The sequence below is a fragment of the Epithele typhae genome (genome assembly GCF_022376455.1).
Source record: "Epithele typhae strain CBS 203.58 chromosome Unknown BXZ73scaffold_166, whole genome shotgun sequence".
Lineage (NCBI taxonomy): Eukaryota > Fungi > Basidiomycota > Agaricomycetes > Polyporales > Epitheliaceae > Epithele > Epithele typhae.
The window spans coordinates 36792-54604 of record NW_025954357.1 but is presented as its reverse complement, the minus strand read 5'-3'; the positions used below and the strand labels follow the sequence as shown (position 1 = coordinate 54604).

Below are 17813 nucleotides of genomic sequence, written 5' to 3'. Positions count from 1 at the left end.
GGCAACCACGTCCATGAGCTCGACGGCTTCGAGTACAGACGTGATGGAGGTGACTGGGAACGTGCAAGTGATCCTGTTGCGACCAGACGGCGGAAATGCAGGTGCGAGTGAACGAGCTCAGGCGCGGGGCCGCCTTCGCGAGCTGCAGAGTCCACAGCGGTCAATGTCAGACCTGACGCGAGGAGAAGTCGATAGGTGGAACGCGCGGTGCACGAGGAGAACGGGATGGGAGGGACCTAGGACGAAGGCGAACGTTGCTGTATCGATGGTGGGGTCAACGCGGTAACGGCGGTGCCAGTCGGGATGGACGACGTGCGCGGGACGAGATCGATGGGAGCCGGGTAGAGGCGCGTGGCGTGGTCGGGCGGTCGACGGACCACGAGTTGACGTGAGTTGTTGAGAATGGAGCCACGCGACGTTGCGAGTTCAGAGGAGGCGAGGGAGAGCCGGGCGTCGGTGCCTGATCTGCGCGTCGACGTTCATGGGTGTGAGAATGAACCCGGACACGGTGAGTTCGCACCTCACGGTCGCTGCGTTACGCGTAGGCAGGGATGGCCGAATGAGACGGAAGGCCCAAGGACCGCGCGCGGAGGCGTTCCTCGACCACAGCCACCCCCACAGTGCCTGGATGACGTGCGGGTCGATCACTTCCCGGTTTTCTCGGAGAGGCGTTTCACGGGCCGCCGGCGCGTGGTTGCAAGAGCACGAATAGTATGATGTATTCTACGAAACAAATCATTACTACGCCATCTACGACCCTCTACGAAGGGCGCTGCCAGTCGCGAGCGCAGATTCGGTTCCACTTCCGGACGTTGAACCCGTCTTGGACGTCGTCCAGCTCAAGGGCGCGGACGAGTTTGCGCCCCAACCTGTGCGGCATGGTAAGTAACAGGCGCATAGAAAACAGGAAAAGCACTCACGCGGCCACTAGGTCCTTTTTGAACATCTTCCCGTTACCCGGCTGCTTCTTGCCCGTCTTTCCTTTCCCCTCAGTCCCATGTTTCTGCAACGCCCCGTCAGCTTGCCCTCACGCGTGTAATAGGATTTGACTTACCGGGTGCCAGCCCCACGCCACGTCCGTCCGATGTAGGAACCTACACCTGCCATCGGGGAAGGTCAGGCTCCCGCCCTTGTTCGACTTCACCTTGATGCGACCTCCAAGACCTATCTCAATGGCCTAAAGAGCGCATGTAAGCGCATCGTCGTGGCAATAAGGCCGAAGTACGTACCTCACAAACTACTGAGACCTCCGTTGGCTTGTGCGTACCCCGCATAATCTGGTCCAACGTCTGCGCGTGATGGTTGAAATCGTCAGAAAACGCATAAGTGGAAGGATATAAACACCCACGTTGCGATGTCTCATACTCATGGGCGGCATGGTGGGCGAGTCCGTGAGACAGAAGAGCCAGCGAGGGGGGCTGGGAGAGTAGGTCGACGGTACGGGGTGCGAGCGCGCGTGGTGGCAGAGGACGGGACGAGCGTGCGTGATAGCGGGTGAGACGTGGGGAGGGTGCGTCAGAGAGCGTGGGTGATGCGGAGCGCGAAGACGAGCGGCGAGAAACTCACCTGGGTTGCCACGCGGGTGGGACGCGGGCGCGGCCGGACGTGATAGCGGCGGCGCACGATCGCGAAATAGGACCGGGTGTGCGATGTGCGGCGGTTGCGGCGGCAGAGGAGGGGGAAGGGTAAGGCCTGTTGAGGACCAAGCGCGAAGAAGAATATGGAAAAACTCACCTGAGCTGCCACGCGGGTGGGACGCACGCGAGAACGGGGCACGAGCGCGGGTGGTGGAGGGTGTGTTGTAGGTGGGAGTGCGTCCTGGTCGCGAGAACGAAGGAGAGTGTTGCAGCGGTGTGGGTGGCGGCCGTCGAGGTCGAAGGGATTGGGGGATGGTCTCTTGAGGACTCGGCGCGAGGAGCAAGAACGGTGTACTCACCTGAGTTGGCACGCGCGTCAGATGTGCGCGGGCGGTAGGGCGTCACGACCGGGGGCACGAGCGCGGGCAGCGTAGCGACAGTCGCGGTGGGCGTGGTGAGTGGATGGCAGGGGGATGGTGAGTTGAGGACCCAGCGCGAAAAGGAAGAAGAAGCTCACCTGTGTTGGCACACGCGTGAGACGTGCGCGGGCGGCAGGGCGTCACCACCGGCGTCACCAACGCGGTGGTAATCTGGTTGTATAGAGGAGTGCTTTGGTTGGGGCAGAAAGAAGAGGTGAGAGAGGGAGCGGCGAGGAGAGGAGAGGAGGGCAGAGGAGAGGCGGCGAAGACAGACGAATGGTGAGACGCTCGTAGAGTGTCGCACGACGTAGCGAGACACTCACCGAGCACTCGGCAACGGACCACGATTGATGTGTTCGAGAGTGAGAGGCCGCCGACAGACGACAGTGGATGGAGGGCGAGGATGTGGCAAACGCGGGAGCGTGGAGCGGGGCGCTGAACGTTCGATTAGCTTCTCGCGCTTGTGATATCGCACGCGTGCTCACAAGGTGCGTTGCGTCTCGCGATGCGTAGCGTCTCTGGTCGTTCCTCACCTCGATCGCCTTTGGCCTCGTTCGCAAGGCCCGCTTGAGTGGTACTTCCTGGCGTTTCGGTTTTCCAAGCTCTTTAATTCCTGAAAATAATCCTTGCTCATATGAGTTGACGACATCTCCCAAGGACGACGCTCCCAAGGACGACGCTACTTACTGTTTGGCCAGGCCTCGGTGTCTTCGGCGATGTCCGCAGGGCACCGCTTGACTCCTGATTCCGTGATCCGTCGCGGCGTTCAGTTACGGGCCGAGCGCTCGGCGTTTATTCCGGCAACCTACCGGCGTCTTACTCCAGCGTTGCCCGGCCCGGGGTCCTATTCCCATAGTGTAGTCGGGCGGGAAGCGTAGATAGGCAGAGGAGGCAGGAGATGGGTGGTAGCACAGTGCTCTAATTTGAAATGTGTCAGTGGAACTGGGGTATTCAGTGGAACACATACAAGTTTGCATACTCGCCTTGCGAGACGCTTCACAGCTTCGTCCGTCGCAGTCTCTTGAACCAACGGCCGAAGTCCTGACGATACTGTCACACACTCGGTATGTACGCGAGATGTTGTGGCCCCCTCTCTTCGGAAACGGACAGATCTCTTATTCCATACGCGTCCATCTGGTCTTCAGGATTGACAGGGCACTAGCGCGATGTATCATACGCATAGTTGTGGGGCGCTCTAACAGCGATTTGTGCAAAACCTGTACTGAGGCGGCTCCACCCTCCCTACTCGACATGCCGCGCTTTATCCTCTACCCGCGCCGCAACACGCTCCTCGCGCACAGGACTCACCCCGCCATGTCGTTCCAGATCGCATACAGCGCTCTCCTGGACGTCGTTCAAGTTCGGTCCTTCCTGCACGGCAGGGGAATCTGCTGGCCCATCGCCGCCGCCAACAGCGACGCTGTCTTGATCGCCACCCCGGTCTTCCGCCCTGAGGTCTACGTGCACGGGATCTCCTATCAGTCACGGAGGGGCGGTGGATGCGTGAATAGGTACCCGCACCTTCATTCTCGATCACAAAGACACCCCAGCGCCTATACAGGGCGTCCCTCGCCCTACCCCGGCCAGGGCACATTTGAAAGTTCCCGTCGCATGCTGCCATCTCAGGTCACTTGTCTGTATGAACCCAATGGTAGACAAACTCACTGATGTATGCAAGTTGTTCCCGGTAGCTTCTATCGATAATCCTCTTCACCTGACGGCCAGAGTGAAGTTCAGATACGCGCACGACGTGTTACGGGGGCTGCGCCCTGGAAAGTGGGTACTTACATCCGACGCGACGCGTTCCGTGTTCATATCGATAGGCTACCGTGGGTGGCCGCTGCCAGTGAAGTGGGAGAAGGGAGGTGTTAGAACGACAGAGCCATGCTTGCCCGTCGAGCCCCGAGTAACAGACGCCCGTCCGAAAATTTTACCACTTTTTTACGCCCCTTCTCGTTTGCGCGGACTCCGACAAATGCATTGTTGAGGAACAGAGGGGAACCAAGGTGCTAATGGAAGCCCAATGATATCCGATTGTCTAATACCGAACGCGTGCCGGTCCCTCACCCCCCGAGTGCTCTCACTTCCATTCCCCCGCTGTCGGAACGCGTGCCCATCTCCCGAGTGTCCGCCATTCTTCAGCTGCCGGAATGCACGCAGGTCCTACCGGAAACGCGTCAGTGACCACGTCCATGAAACCCACGAGTACACTCGATCTGCGTGAGCCCCCATGGTCACTGACCTGTCAGATCGCATCCTCTCCAACTCGTCTTCCATCCTCTCCAACTCGCGTTCCAGCCTCTCCAATCGACATTGTACCAACCCCACATCCTCCGCCCATCGGTTCCTGAGGGCGCCGCCCTCAACCACGCCAGTCTAAGACGCAGCTCCGGCTGGCAAGGCTCCCTGGTCCATCCGGCGTGTGACGTTGGGCTTTGGTCAGATACTTGGGGGATCTACTCGACCACGAGTCAGTTCCCCGTTTTGTAGTTCAGCTGAAAACAAGGAGGTACTTCATCGTTCATGAGATACTATGTGGGAATGAGCAACGAGGTGGAGGTAAGAACCCGGGGACAACGTGGTAGATGGAGTGCGCGAGCGCTCGCCGGGGTGCTTTCGATTTCAGGCGGGTCGGGCGCCCGCTGTGGCAGACTTACGCTGAGCCTCGGTGGTGGCTCTTGATTACTCGATACCGACGTCGATTCACTAGCTGGACGCGCTCATGACGTCTTCTCACATGTGTGACATGGCAATTCGTGCTACCTCCCTCCGAGCTGGTCCTATCCTCGGTCCGTACTTCCTTCCCTCCTTCGTCGCACCCTTTGGAACCCCTGAGCTGGGTGATCGAACGCGCATAGACACAGTCAGAGGCGTCAGCGACCCCCGACTAGCTATCAGACGTAGCTCACCTGTGGCATTTGAGACTATCCACCGTCCCAACCGCCCTCTCCTAGTCATCGCACTCCATCTTCTCCTCTCCGTCCGTCTCGACATGGGATTCCGAGCCGCCTTGACTGCGCTCGTGATGTTCGCGGCGTCGTTTCAACGCTCGCGCTTCGACGTCGGGCCCGTCTTCGACGTCGCCCTCGTCGTCATCGCAGCGCCGTTTCGAAAACGGAGTTCCGTACTTGACCCAATTTTGCAGTCGCTTCTGAGCTTGATGGAGGGCAGCTTCCTTTGACTCTATGACGTGGTAGGAACAGGGTATGTCAGTCGGCTGTACCATGGAGCATTGATTCATACTCACTTTGACCCTTCCTCTGAACGTCCAGTGCGTAGCTTCGTGTAAAGCTCGCCCAGAATTCTTCACTCGCTTCGCCGTTTGTTCGCCCTTTCCCGACACAGAGACCCCTGGTGCCCTTGGGGCATGCGTCTGCGTTCACTCTGCCATTCAGTAATAAGTCACCTTCTCCCTCGAGAAAAGCTTACCTGAAGTCCAGTCGGATGCCACATGGACTTCTCCGTGAACCATCTCGTTCCCATAAGCTTCAAACATCTCGCGAATGCTGCTCCGGTCGTTGTTGTGAGGCGAAATGGGGACCGGTCCACGCGTCGCGTCGCGTTCCAGCGGCCCATCGGTGCTCTCTCCATCCTATGCCATCAATTTTCGCGCAGAAATCGCACCTCGTGAGCTTTTGTCGGGAGCGGTTCAGGGTGGATACGTACCTTAGGTTGTTTAATTTGGAAAGTCATTCTTTTGGCCACGTCCTGGAAGTGCGGATGGAAGATGGCGGAGTAGGTGAGGACGCCGCGTCGGCCTTCGGGCAGAGCGAAAGCATGGGCGTTTACCTCTGCACGCAGACGCTCTGAGCCCGCAGGTCTCGTCTCACGGCGCTATTCCGGCGGTTTCGAGGCACTGATGGTTGAGCTGATGGTACCGACCTCCTCCTCCTCCTCGAAAGGAAGGCCCTGAGGTCACTATTTCGTAGGGCCTCTCTATATGGTCCCGTGTCGTCCCATCCTGAGATCTACCATAACATTCCGCGATGTATAATCTAGCCATACATCCCCCCGCCCGCCATTCCCTCATCCTTCCCTTCATACTTCTCACGTGGCCATCGCGGCTCTCCTTGGTGTTTTCAAGTGCCCTACTGCGCAGATATGTCAAGGACGTCATCAAGGGAGCGCTTTGTGCCACTTACTTCGCACCGTTGCTTGCCCTTCCCCCCTTCTTACCCTTCTGTCGGCGTGAGGTCAGAGAAGATACGCCGGCGAACAGTGCTCCCCTACCAAGGGTTTGGTAACAGGCGCAGGATGCTTCGCTTCTGCGCCCAAGCCCATCGTCTGTGCCCCCAGTCAACATCGGCGTATGACGAGGCATCATACTTCACTCACCTGCATGAAGGGGATGCCTTCAAACGTCTTCTTCGTGCGGTCTAGCAGGCGCTTGCGATCATATTTGCACCTGTCGTCCCGAGATGAGCCGTGACGTCATAACTTCAAAGATAACTCACCGGTTGTAGAACACCGCACCCCCCTTCCTCCCCTCCTCCTTCTCGCGCTTGGAGATAAGTTCATACTTGCCATCTCGTATTCTAACATCTCACCATCCGGAACATCTCCTCGGAGCGCAAAAACATCTCCTCTTTCCATCTCTCCATCTGGCATCGCGATAAAAACCAATGAATCTTGTATTCTTACGTTTCGTTAGTAACGGACGATCCCACTCAAAAGGATAACGTGGTGCTCACTAGCCAGCACGAAGGTCCTTTGTTCTTTGTCCTTCATATCGAAGATCCACTTCGCGTCGCCCCACAGCCAGTCCCCGGCCTTGTGCGTGTCGCCCGCCCGTCGTTGCCCGAGTGTCGTAACGAGGCGGTCGTCGAGCTTGAGGTCGCGCTGCTGCTGCTGGTCGATCTTCATGCCAAGCCTGACGAGCAGCTGCTGGTAGCGATTGAACAGCCGGCGCTCTTGAGATAGACGGGTTTCGGTAGTTTGCTTTGCGTTCGTGTTCATCTGACGGTTCTTGTGCCCAATCATCTGCAAGCTCATCAGTTTCCAGGACACCCCTCCGGCGAGAATCACTCGATACTCAGCCAGTGCATCGCGCGCCTGGCCCTCTCGCATTCATCTCTCTACCGCCACTGCCGCTGCCATGGCCGGATCGGACCTGATCTTGGAGTGATAGCTTGATGGGAAGACAATGCGCACTTGCTGGATCTCTGGTATCCAACGCTGCACGGTGAGACTCCCGACGCTCTTGGGATCGATCTCCGGCTCCGCTTCCAAGGGGTCGTCCGCCCAAGGGTATTGACTCTCGGGGCTCGCGTTCGCAGCGCGTAACTGCTCAGCGACGACCTGGAAGATGGGCGTGATGTGACGGTTGTAGCTCTCCCATGCTTCTGTAGACTGTACGAGGAAGTTTTCGAAATCTTGCTTGTGTTGCTTCCAATGGGTGGGGCTCTGATGATCGAACACCTGCAGCGCGGCGAGGAGGTCTCGCCTACCGCATTTTTCAAGATCAGTGATGAGCGGGCGAGCCGGGCGGAAAGTACTCACTTCTCATTCTCGAGGCGGATCATCGCATCGATCGCCTCGGTGATCCCTCCTGCCTCTGTCGTCCCAACGCCCTTCAGCTCCTGGTCCTGTCCTTCCCGTAGACGTGCCGTCATGCCCTCGAAGCCAACATCTGCGTGTTGTTCAGATTTGGGCATTCCGGTCAAGGCCGCCACTCACCTAACGTGGCGTCCAGTACAAAGGGGTTTGTGGCGACGTTCCTTTTGTCCTTCACGTTGACGTCGGCGATGTTCTCGTACCACGTCCGGAGTTCGGTGCTCCAGGTGCCGACTAGACCTCGGAGGGACGTTTCTAGACTCTCCTCCATACCCTCCAAGTATTTCCTGTCCTCTTCGTACCGCTTTGCCCCGACGAGGTAATAGCCCCGCAGGGCTTCAGCTAGGATCGGTCAATGTGTTCATGGTCAACGCGTCATCCGTCAAGGGTAAGTAGACCGCTCACGCATGCGGACGATCTTGTCCATGTTCAAGTGATCCAGAGCGCGATGCGTTGTGTCGGCCCGGTTCGCCCGCCCCATCTCCTTCGTACGATTCGCAACAATGTTGATCCTCGCCCAAACGTGCTCGCACATCTCTCCGGCCATGCGCGCGCCCCCCACACGCAGGTTTCCGTTGTAACAAACATGGCACTCCGTCTTGTGCGCGCGTATGTGGAAGTCTCCAATGGCGACCTCGATGACCGTCGGCCTGATGCGCTCCGACAGCCACTTGATTGGGGTTATCTGGGATGCATACATCTTCATGGCTTCGATGCGTGCGTCGAGCTTGATGCTGAACTGGCAGCCGACGTCGTACCACAGCTTCCACTTCCTCAGGTCCTTGAACTGACCCCCCGCCGACATGATGGAGTAGTCCACCATCGCGAACCTGTGTTTCTCCTGAGGGACCGTTGCCCATTACAGATACGCTTCTCGCACCTTTCGCCCTTTTCCAGATTGACGACGCTCCCGCCCACTACCAAGCCGTGACGACACACGACGGCGACAAGCCCGGTGACTGGCCCTGAGTGACCCTTGTATCCGCTCGCCTTGAAGGTGTGACAATCCGACGGCTATGTGGGCGGTCAGAATGGCTTCGCACCCAGATCGCTCAGCCTACGCACTTCCTTGTCCGTCTTGCCCACTTTCTTCAGATGCGCCTCCAACCCCTGTTCTGAAGCGAAGAATCCCGCGTCTCCATAGAGGCTGTAGTCCTCGTGGTCCGTCGCCTTGTTCCGAGTGTGGTGCCTGAAGTTCCCATCCGCGGTGACGTACAACTCGTCGTAAGGCTGTTTGCGGCTCGATCCACGGATGATCCGGATCCGAACCCACGGATCAGGTGACTTCCGGGGGCTTGATCCAGATCCGCATGGATCAGAGCCGCTGGAAGAGCGGAGCCGCGGCTCCGACTCCGGCTCATCCGTGGATCCACCCACAGATCCACACATGTAATGTAGCTTTCAAAAGATATATTGATAGTATGTTTAAGCTAATGTACTATCAATACAGGCTAGGTGGGGACAAGGCGAAGGCGCGGTGGGGGACGTGGGGGATGCGTGGGGGATGGGCGATGTGGACGAGAGAGGCGAGACGCGGGGGACGTGGTGGACCGTGACGTGGGCGCGACGTGTGTGCAAGGCGAGGGCGTGGAAGATGACGCGGGCGTGGGGGATGACGGGGGTGACGTGGGCGCAAGGCGCGGGGCGGGCGACATGGATGAGGTGGGACGAGGCTGTGGTCGGCGACGCAGAGAACGCGGGAGTTGTGGGGACCGCGCGGGAGACGTGGGGCAGGCTGGTGACGTGGGCGACACTGGAGTAGGAAGGCGAGGTGAGTGTGAGTGACACGGGCGAAGTGTGCCACGGGTGAGGTAGTGGGTGACGTGGGAAATGCTGGCGATGCGGGCGCGAGGCGTGCGGGCAAGGGCGGCGACGCGCGGGCAGGTGGGTGTCATGGACAATGCGGGAATGGTAGACGGGCGACGCAGACGAGGGGGTACGGGTGAGGGCGAGACGCGGTTGACGCGGGGGGCAAGGGGTGTGGCGCGGGCGACGCGAGAGGGCGGAGGCGTGGACGACGCAGACGCCGTGGGTGGGCGACGCGGGAGATGCGGAGGCAAGAGGGCGTAGAGGGTGACGGGGCGAGGTGGCGAGCAACGTGGGCAAGGGCGAGGGTAAGGGCGAGGGAGGGGGTCAGCGGAGGTTGGGGGATGCAGGGAGCAAAGGGGTAGGGGAGTGCTGACCTAGGGAGATCGGAACCGCGGGAGCTCACCGCTATCCCACAGAACGGCCGCGCGGGAGCGCGATGATGCCGTGTGGATGGAGGATCGGGTGACGAGGGGCAGATGGGGGACAGGACGCGATGCGTGGGGCTGCGAGTGCAGGCGACGGCGTGATGGGCGACACAGGCAAGGTGTGCGATGCGGGCGATGGCGATGCGGAGAGGATGAGGGCGATGCGAGGGCGGTGCAGGTGAGTTCGCCAGACGAGGGCTGCGTGGACGAGGGCGTGGCGGGCGACGCGGGGGCGAGACGAAGGCGCAGTGGGTGAGACGCGGGGGCAGGCAACGCGGACGAAGGAGACGAGACGAGGAAGAAGAGACGAGGAAGACGCGGGGTCGACGCGGGAGACGCAGGGAAGCGGGTGAGGGCGAGACGGCCAAGGCAGGCCAACTGGGTGGGCAACACGGGCGAGGACGAGGTGGGGAGGGCGGAGGCTGGGCAGAGAGGACAAGGACAAGGACGGGGGGCGAGGGTCGTCCAGGGAGCGGGTCGGCGGGGGTTGCCAGCGCGAGGGAGGGGAAGGGGGAGACCATGCGGGCAGCAGAGAGGGCGGGGGAGTACTCACCGGGGGATATTGGGGCCAGGGGAGCCACCGCGACCCCACAGAACGGCCGCGCGCGCGAGCGCGATGATGCCGTGTGGGCAGAGGAACGTGTGGCAGGCGGGGGACGTGGGCGACGGGGCGAGGGCAGGGGCGATGCGGGCGAGGGCGACGCGGGTGAGACGCATGGCGCGGGCGAGACGGGAGACGTGTGGCGCTGAGGACGACGCGGATGTGGTGGTGGGCGACACAAGGCGGATAGGACGCGGTGGAGGAGGGGAACGGCAGCGCGGGCGGAGAATGACGCGAGGCGGAGGAGGCAGAGGGTGAGGCGCGGCACGAGGCGGAGGCGGAGGACGAGGGCGAGGCGGGGAAAAGGTGGGGGATCGGACAAGGGAAACGCGGGGGTGAGCGCGAGACGAGCAAGGACGCGGGAAAACTCACCAGAGGAGATCGGGGCCGCGGGAGCTCACCGCGACCCCACAGTACAGCCCCTGGGCTTGAGGACGGCCGCGCGCGCTCACGCGATGACGCCGTGCAGACGGAGGGTGGAAGGCAAGCGGAGGAGGAGTGAGGAGAGGAGGCGGGATGACGGCGAGCAAGTGACGCGCGAAACCCGCGTTCGATTCCGAACATTGCCCGATCGGGATGGATTCCCGCGTGCAGACGCCGGATGCAGGCGCCAAAAGCTCTCAAAATGACAGACAATAGTATTGTATAAATATCTCAGTCACTTTTGAACTAATTCACACATAGGTTATATCGTGAGAAAGCTGCTTCAAATGGCTTTCGAATGACATATCTTTGATAGTATAAATACACATATTTTGCGAGAATCTGCGGATAACCCGTGGATCGAGCCGCAGATCCGCCAATTTTCAGCCCCCTTGATCCGGAGCCGCTGAGAGCCGGAGCCGGAGAGAGCTGGAGCCGCCCGGCTCATGATCCCCGGCTCACGGCTCCGGATCATTGCGGGTTTACCCGCGAAGTGAGCCGGAGCTGCAAACAGCCTTACGGTGACCTCATACCGGGATCGAAAAAAAAACAAATGGTCAACCCTGTACAGGGAAATGAAAGAGCGGAACATTGCCGTCCTGCTTCTGCAAGAAACTCACCTGACACAGGATCGCCGCATAGCGGTGACTAAACTCTTCGGGAGCCGCGTCAAAATATACATGTCCGCGCCTGATAGTGACCCAACGAAGACGGCAGGCGTGGCTATTGTCGTGAACAAGAAACTACTAAACACGGATGGCATCCAGGCCAGCGAAATAATCCCGGGCCGTGCTCTCCAGTTAGCCATTCCGCTGCCAGGGAACGAAGCACCGAGACAGGTGCTCTGCATCTACGCGCCAGCAGACAGTCCAGAAGCGCGAACCGTCTTCTTCACGCAGCTGCGAGAGTACTACAAGTCCCATCCAAACCAAGCGAAGCCAGTAATCATAGCTGGTGATTTTAATAACACCGAGGATGCAATAGACCGCTTCCCACAACAAAACCCAGATAGCTCACTGAGCGCGCTTGATGATCTCAAACTATCGCTTGGACTCCTAATGACAGATGGCTGGAGAGCGACCAACCCCACCGCCAAGGAACACACCTATCGTGCACGCCGTAACGACCAAATCCACGCGTCACGCCTCGACCGCATCTATGTTAACGCAGACCTGCACGAACACGCTGCCAGGGAATGGGAAATCATTACCCCAGGCGTCCGTACAGACCATAGTATGGTAACAGTCACTGTGACCTCGCAACATGCACCAACCAGGGGGAAAGGACGCACTGTCTTCCCAACAAAACTGCTAAAAGACAAAAAGCTCGCAGCAAGAATGAAGCGGGAAGGGCTGAAGGTGCAGGCCGAACTTGATGACCTCTGCGAAGGGCGCGCCACGCGAACAAACGACCACAACCCGCAAACCCTGCTGAAGAACTTCAAATCAGCAATACTGAAAATCGCGCGAGACAGGGAGCGCGAGGTAGTGCCACGCATCCTCGCCGAAATCAGAGAACTGGAAGAGGAACTTCGGAAAGTCCGAGCGAAGACTGACCTGACTGAAGAAACCCGAGAGAAGGAAGTGGCTGCCCTTCTCGGGCAAATTGGCGAACTACGCCTCACACGACACAGAATGAGACAGGCCTATAGCCGAGCGAAACACAGAATAGATGGAGAGCACCCATCCAAGTACTGGACAGCACTCCATCGAGAGCCTAAACCGCGCGAACACATTGCGGAGCTCCGCCGGGAACCAGAGCCCACCAACTCGAACACCCCTGGTGGACGCCTGCCACGTCCACCCATATTTGAGACGTGCCCCCACCGAATGGCGGAGGTTGCACGAACTCACCATATGAGTGTCCAAGACGACGCGACCGGCATCCCACCACCTAAGGCTGTTCGCAGGTCCGGCTCACTTTGCGGGTCATGAGCCGAATATCCGGAGCCGTGAGCCGGGGATCATGAGCCGGGCGGCTCCAGCTCTTTCCGGCTCCGGCTCCCGGCGGCTCCGGATCAAGGGGGCTAAAAATCAGCAGATCTGCGGCTCGATCCACGGATTATCCGCGGATTCACCTGTGGTCACCACTGCTGTATTACAATGCCCCAGGTACATGGGAATAAGCTTTTGCTATTCCTGAGGGCGTTGTTATTGTAATAAACGTGGTGAGGTCTTTAACAATAACAACGCAAGGGGGTCTTGTAATAACTGGTGCTGAGGCTGTTAAAAGCAACGTGGGGTTGTTAAAACTGGCGTAGGGTTGTTAAAACTGACGTGGGGCTGTAAAAAAGGGTGCAGGGTTGTTAAAATCGACGTGGGGCTGTAAAAAAAGGGTGCAGGGCTGTCAAAAAGGGTGCTGGGTTGTTAAAACCGACGTGGGGCTGTTAAAACCGACGTGGGGCTGTTAAAATCGACGTGGGGCTGTAAAAAAGGGTGCAGGGTTGTTAAAATCGACGTGGGGCTGTTAAAACCGACGTAGGGCTGTCAAAAAGGGTGCTGGGTTGTTAAAACCGACGTGGGGCTGTTAAAATCGACGTGGGGCTGTCAAAAAAGATGCTGGGTTGTTAAAATCGACGTGGGGCTGTAAAAAAGGGTGCAGGGCTGTTAAAACTGACGTAGGGTTGTTAAAACTGACGTGGGGTTGTTAAAATCGACGTGGGGCTGTAAAAAAAGAATGCAGGGCTGTTAAAACCAACGTGGGGGTATTACAAAACGTGCCAGCTTGTTAAAAGTGACGTGGAGATATTACAGAATGTGCCAGCCTGTAATAACTGACGTAGAAGTATTACAGAACATGCTAGGCTGTAATAACTAACACCAGGGTCCCACTGGGACCTACCTAGCTATAAATAGCCTGGTTCAGGTACTGCTACAGATGGGCATTCTGGCAGGTATAGTGGGCTGGAATTGGGGATAAATGGTTAGCTAGAGATGAGTATGGCTAAACGGATACGTTTGGGCTGGTATAAGCAGCTGGAATGGGGAGCAGTAGCTAGTATTTACCAGTAAATGGGCAGCCTGGGGTGCAGCACAGGGTGGGGAAATCGTCAGGCACTAGTTATTTATCAAAAGAGGCATCTAATAGCTTTCTAACAAATCCAAGATCATGTTGATTGGAGCAGTATTGGTGGAGATACAGATGTACCCCCGTTTTGGCCGATAGGAGCATCTGCTAGAATCAGAACTGGTGGATGGAATCCCCTGGTTCTTGTTGTATACCGTGTGGATTGCCTTCCAATGAGTGGGGTCGAAATCCGATCGGAGAAAAACCCCTTCATTACGGAATAGATTGCTGATTACGCTTCAGCCACAGCGCTTTTGATCTCTCGATAGCCACTTCCCATATGCTCCGATAAGTGTTCTTCTTTTTGCAGTCTTTTCCTCTACTCTACGGAAAAGTGTTCTAGGTGTCATTTTAACAAGAACAGCCCTCTGTACCTTCCTGTGCAGCTGTGCACACTTGCAGACCTTTGCCTCACCCCTCCATAACTACCCATTATATCACCATGGTGTCTTCTGTGTCGAATTGGCACTGCTCAAGGGCCCTAAGATATGTAATGATCATACTTATCAGAACATGTTTGATAGTGTAATGCCCCTATCTGTCCCCCCACTTGCTCCCCCGATCCAATCATATGTGATACTCTGATAGTCTCTTGTGAAGTCGATCAGAACTCGCCTCGAACACAGCTACAAGATGCAGAAAGAACCATGTGAATCAGCCCAGAATTGGTGAAGATGTTCCATTGGAGCCCAGAATGCACCACTGGGCTACAAAGTGTGAGATGAAACCTCTTCACATAACACCCACTCAACCCTGCAAGGAATGGTACACTTGCCCCCACATGTGGCAGAGGTGCTAAGTCATATTCAATATCATCCTGAAACATGTTCCATGTGTTATTGCCATAGGTATATGTGTGTGTGTGCCCTATTTCACATTTGTGTAGAGTGAGGGGCATGGCTGTAGAGCAAAATGAGCCCTGTTTCAGCTGTAGACACTGTTACTTCCTGAGTTCTTCACCGATCTTCGTGATTGTACCTGCGTTGGATAGGTGTGTTCAAGCTCTTATCAGATCTACGCAGTGTACATTTATCGGAGATGGATTCATGTGCTGAGGGGGGCAATGCATGGAGGAGAGATAAGGATGGATATAGCCTAAACAAAGACCGATAATGTTTTCATACTAGTAACATACAGTATACCACAATGGTCAAACAATACAACAAGAACCAGATTGATAAATGGAGCGGTTATGGAGGGGTGAGGCAAAGGTCTGCAAGTGTGCACAGCTGCACAGGAAGGTACAGAGGGCTGTTCTTGTTAAAATGACACCTAGAACACTTTTCCGTAGAGTAGAGGAAAAGACTGCAAAAAGAAGAACACTTATCGGAGCATATGGGAAGTGGCTATCGAGAGATCAAAAGCGCTGTGGCTGAAGCGTAATCAGCAATCTATTCCGTAATGAAGGGGTTTTTCTCCGATCGGATTTCGACCCCACTCATTGGAAGGCAATCCACACGGTATACAACAAGAACCAGGGGATTCCATCCACCAGTTCTGATTCTAGCAGATGCTCCTATCGGCCAAAACGGGGGTACATCTGTATCTCCACCAATACTGCTCCAATCAACATGATCTTGGATTTGTTAGAAAGCTATTAGATGCCTCTTTTGATAAATAACTAGTGCCTGACGATTTCCCCACCCTGTGCTGCACCCCAGGCTGCCCATTTACTGGTAAATACTAGCTACTGCTCCCCATTCCAGCTGCTTATACCAGCCCAAACGTATCCGTTTAGCCATACTCATCTCTAGCTAACCATTTATCCCCAATTCCAGCCCACTATACCTGCCAGAATGCCCATCTGTAGCAGTACCTGAACCAGGCTATTTATAGCTAGGTAGGTCCCAGTGGGACCCTGGTGTTAGTTATTACAGCCTAGCATGTTCTGTAATACTTCTACGTCAGTTATTACAGGCTGGCACATTCTGTAATATCTCCACGTCACTTTTAACAAGCTGGCACGTTTTGTAATACCCCCACGTTGGTTTTAACAGCCCTGCATTCTTTTTTTACAGCCCCACGTCGATTTTAACAACCCCACGTCAGTTTTAACAACCCTACGTCAGTTTTAACAGCCCTGCACCCTTTTTTACAGCCCCACGTCGATTTTAACAACCCAGCATCTTTTTTGACAGCCCCACGTCGATTTTAACAGCCCCACGTCGATTTTAACAACCCTGCACCCTTTTTTACAGCCCCACGTCGATTTTAACAGCCCCACGTCGGTTTTAACAGCCCCACGTCGGTTTTAACAGCCCCACGTCGGTTTTAACAACCCAGCACCCTTTTTGACAGCCCTGCACCCTTTTTTTACAGCCCCACGTCGATTTTAACAACCCTGCACCAGTTATTACAAGACCCCCTTGCGTTGTTATTGTTAAAGACCTCACCACGTTTATTACAATAACAACGCCCTCAGGAATAGCAAAAGCTTATTCCCATGTACCTGGGGCATTGTAATACAGCCGTGGTGACCACAGGTGGCGGATTCTCGAGAATTACACCAGTATATAGTACGAAAGCTATGTCATTCGGACCCCATTTGAAGCGGCTTTCTAACGATAAAAAATGTGTGTGATTCTGTGCAGAATTGACTGAGATATTGATACAATACCACTTCCTTTCACTTGCAGCGCTTTTGGCGCCTGCATCTGGCGTCTGCCCGTGGGAATCCGTCCCGATTGGGCAATGTTCGGATTAGAACGCGGCGTCTCGCGCGCCGCTCCTCCTCTCCAGTCTATCCTTGCTCGTCCTCCGCTCGCCCTCCACCCTCCGTCCATGCGGCGTCATCGCACGCTCGCGCGCGGCCATTCTCAAGCCCAGGGGTTGTGTCATGGGGTCGTGGTGAGTTCCCGCGGCCCTGATCTTCTCTGGTGAGTCCCACCTCCTCTGCTCTCCGCGCGTCCGACCTCTGCCTCATCCCCCGGATCCGCCTCTCATCGCCCACCACCACCTCCGCGTCGTCCTCAGTGCCACGCGTCTCCCGAATCCACATCATGCGTTGCGCCCGCATTACCCTCGCACTCGCCCACGTCCTCCACGTCCCTCGCCTGCCCCGCGTCGCCCGATCCTCTGTCCACGCGGCGTGATCGCGCTCGCGCCCTGGGGGCGGAGACCCCTTGTGGCCCCGATCTCCCCCGTGAGTGCTCTCCCGCCTCCTCTGCTCCCCGCGTCGCCTCCCCCTTCCCCGCGCTGGCAGCGCCCGAGAGCCACTCCCTAGGACGACCCTCTCCGTCCACCCCCGCGTCTCTCGCGTCCTCCTCGTCTCCCGCATCTTCCTCACACCGCCCTCCCGCCCACGCCGTCTCCCGCGCCCCGCCACCGTCGCCCACCGCGCGCTTTGCCGAGTCGCCCGCATCGCTCACGTCGCCCACTGCCTCGCCCTGTTGACCAACACTTCGCCACTGCCCGTCATACCCCCGCGTCAACCTCATCCACCTCGTCCTCGCTCATCCCGCCCACCTCGATCACCTCGCCCGTCTCGCCCACGCAATGCCCCCGCGTCGCCCTCGTCGCGTCGCCCTCATCCACGTCGGCTTCGTCTCGCCCTCACCGATCTCGCCCTCGATTGTGTCGCCCGCGCCGCAACCACCCATCTCACCGGCCTACCCTGCGTCTCCCGCGTGGTCCCGGTCTCCCTCCCGCCCACGTCACCCACGTCCCTCGCCCACATCATCCTTCGCTCGCCTCTCTCCAGCCTGCGTCCTGTTTTGCTCCCGCATCGCCGTCTAGCCCCCGCATCACCTGTGTCCCGCGTCGCCCGTCTCGCCACCACGTCGCCCGTCCCGTCCCGCCCTCTCCACGTCGCCCGCATCATCCACCTCTTCCGCGCGTGGTCCGCGCCTCGCCCTCACCCCCTTGCCTGCGTCCTCCGCACCTACCTCGCCCGCATACCCCGCGTCACCGACGTCACCCGCATTGCCCATGTCGTCCGCGT

At 57.6% G+C, this 17813-nt stretch overlaps 3 protein-coding genes across 3 annotated transcripts; 1 reads left to right on the top strand and 2 right to left on the bottom strand.

The window, feature by feature from the left end:
* Positions 1 to 760: 760 nt before the first annotated feature.
* BXZ73DRAFT_108508 (uncharacterized protein) lies at positions 761 to 1378 on the bottom strand (the record flags this gene model as incomplete). Its single annotated transcript, XM_048017165.1, has 5 exons — positions 761 to 869; positions 921 to 1003; positions 1055 to 1177; positions 1230 to 1289; positions 1349 to 1378. 5 exons carry the CDS (start codon positions 1376 to 1378, stop codon positions 761 to 763), a joined length of 405 nt encoding a protein of 134 aa, XP_047871110.1.
* A 3568-nt stretch (positions 1379 to 4946) lies between these two features.
* Positions 4947 to 8938, bottom strand: BXZ73DRAFT_83193 (uncharacterized protein; the record flags this gene model as incomplete). The annotated part of the gene is made up of 17 exons (XM_048023877.1): positions 4947 to 5179; positions 5244 to 5369; positions 5426 to 5588; positions 5663 to 5830; positions 6048 to 6084; positions 6139 to 6176; positions 6227 to 6280; positions 6332 to 6401; positions 6451 to 6497; positions 6544 to 6597; positions 6656 to 6976; positions 7148 to 7439; positions 7496 to 7625; positions 7673 to 7891; positions 7955 to 8379; positions 8430 to 8563; positions 8615 to 8938. The coding sequence occupies 17 exons, from the start codon at positions 8936 to 8938 to the stop codon at positions 4947 to 4949; spliced, it is 2835 nt and encodes a 944-aa protein (XP_047871109.1).
* A 2444-nt stretch (positions 8939 to 11382) lies between these two features.
* On the top strand, positions 11383 to 12445 carry BXZ73DRAFT_93581 (Endonuclease/exonuclease/phosphatase; the record flags this gene model as incomplete). The annotated part of the gene is made up of 2 exons (XM_048026684.1): positions 11383 to 12345; positions 12374 to 12445. The coding sequence occupies 2 exons, from the start codon at positions 11383 to 11385 to the stop codon at positions 12443 to 12445; spliced, it is 1035 nt and encodes a 344-aa protein (XP_047871108.1).
* Positions 12446 to 17813: the final 5368 nt, after the last annotated feature.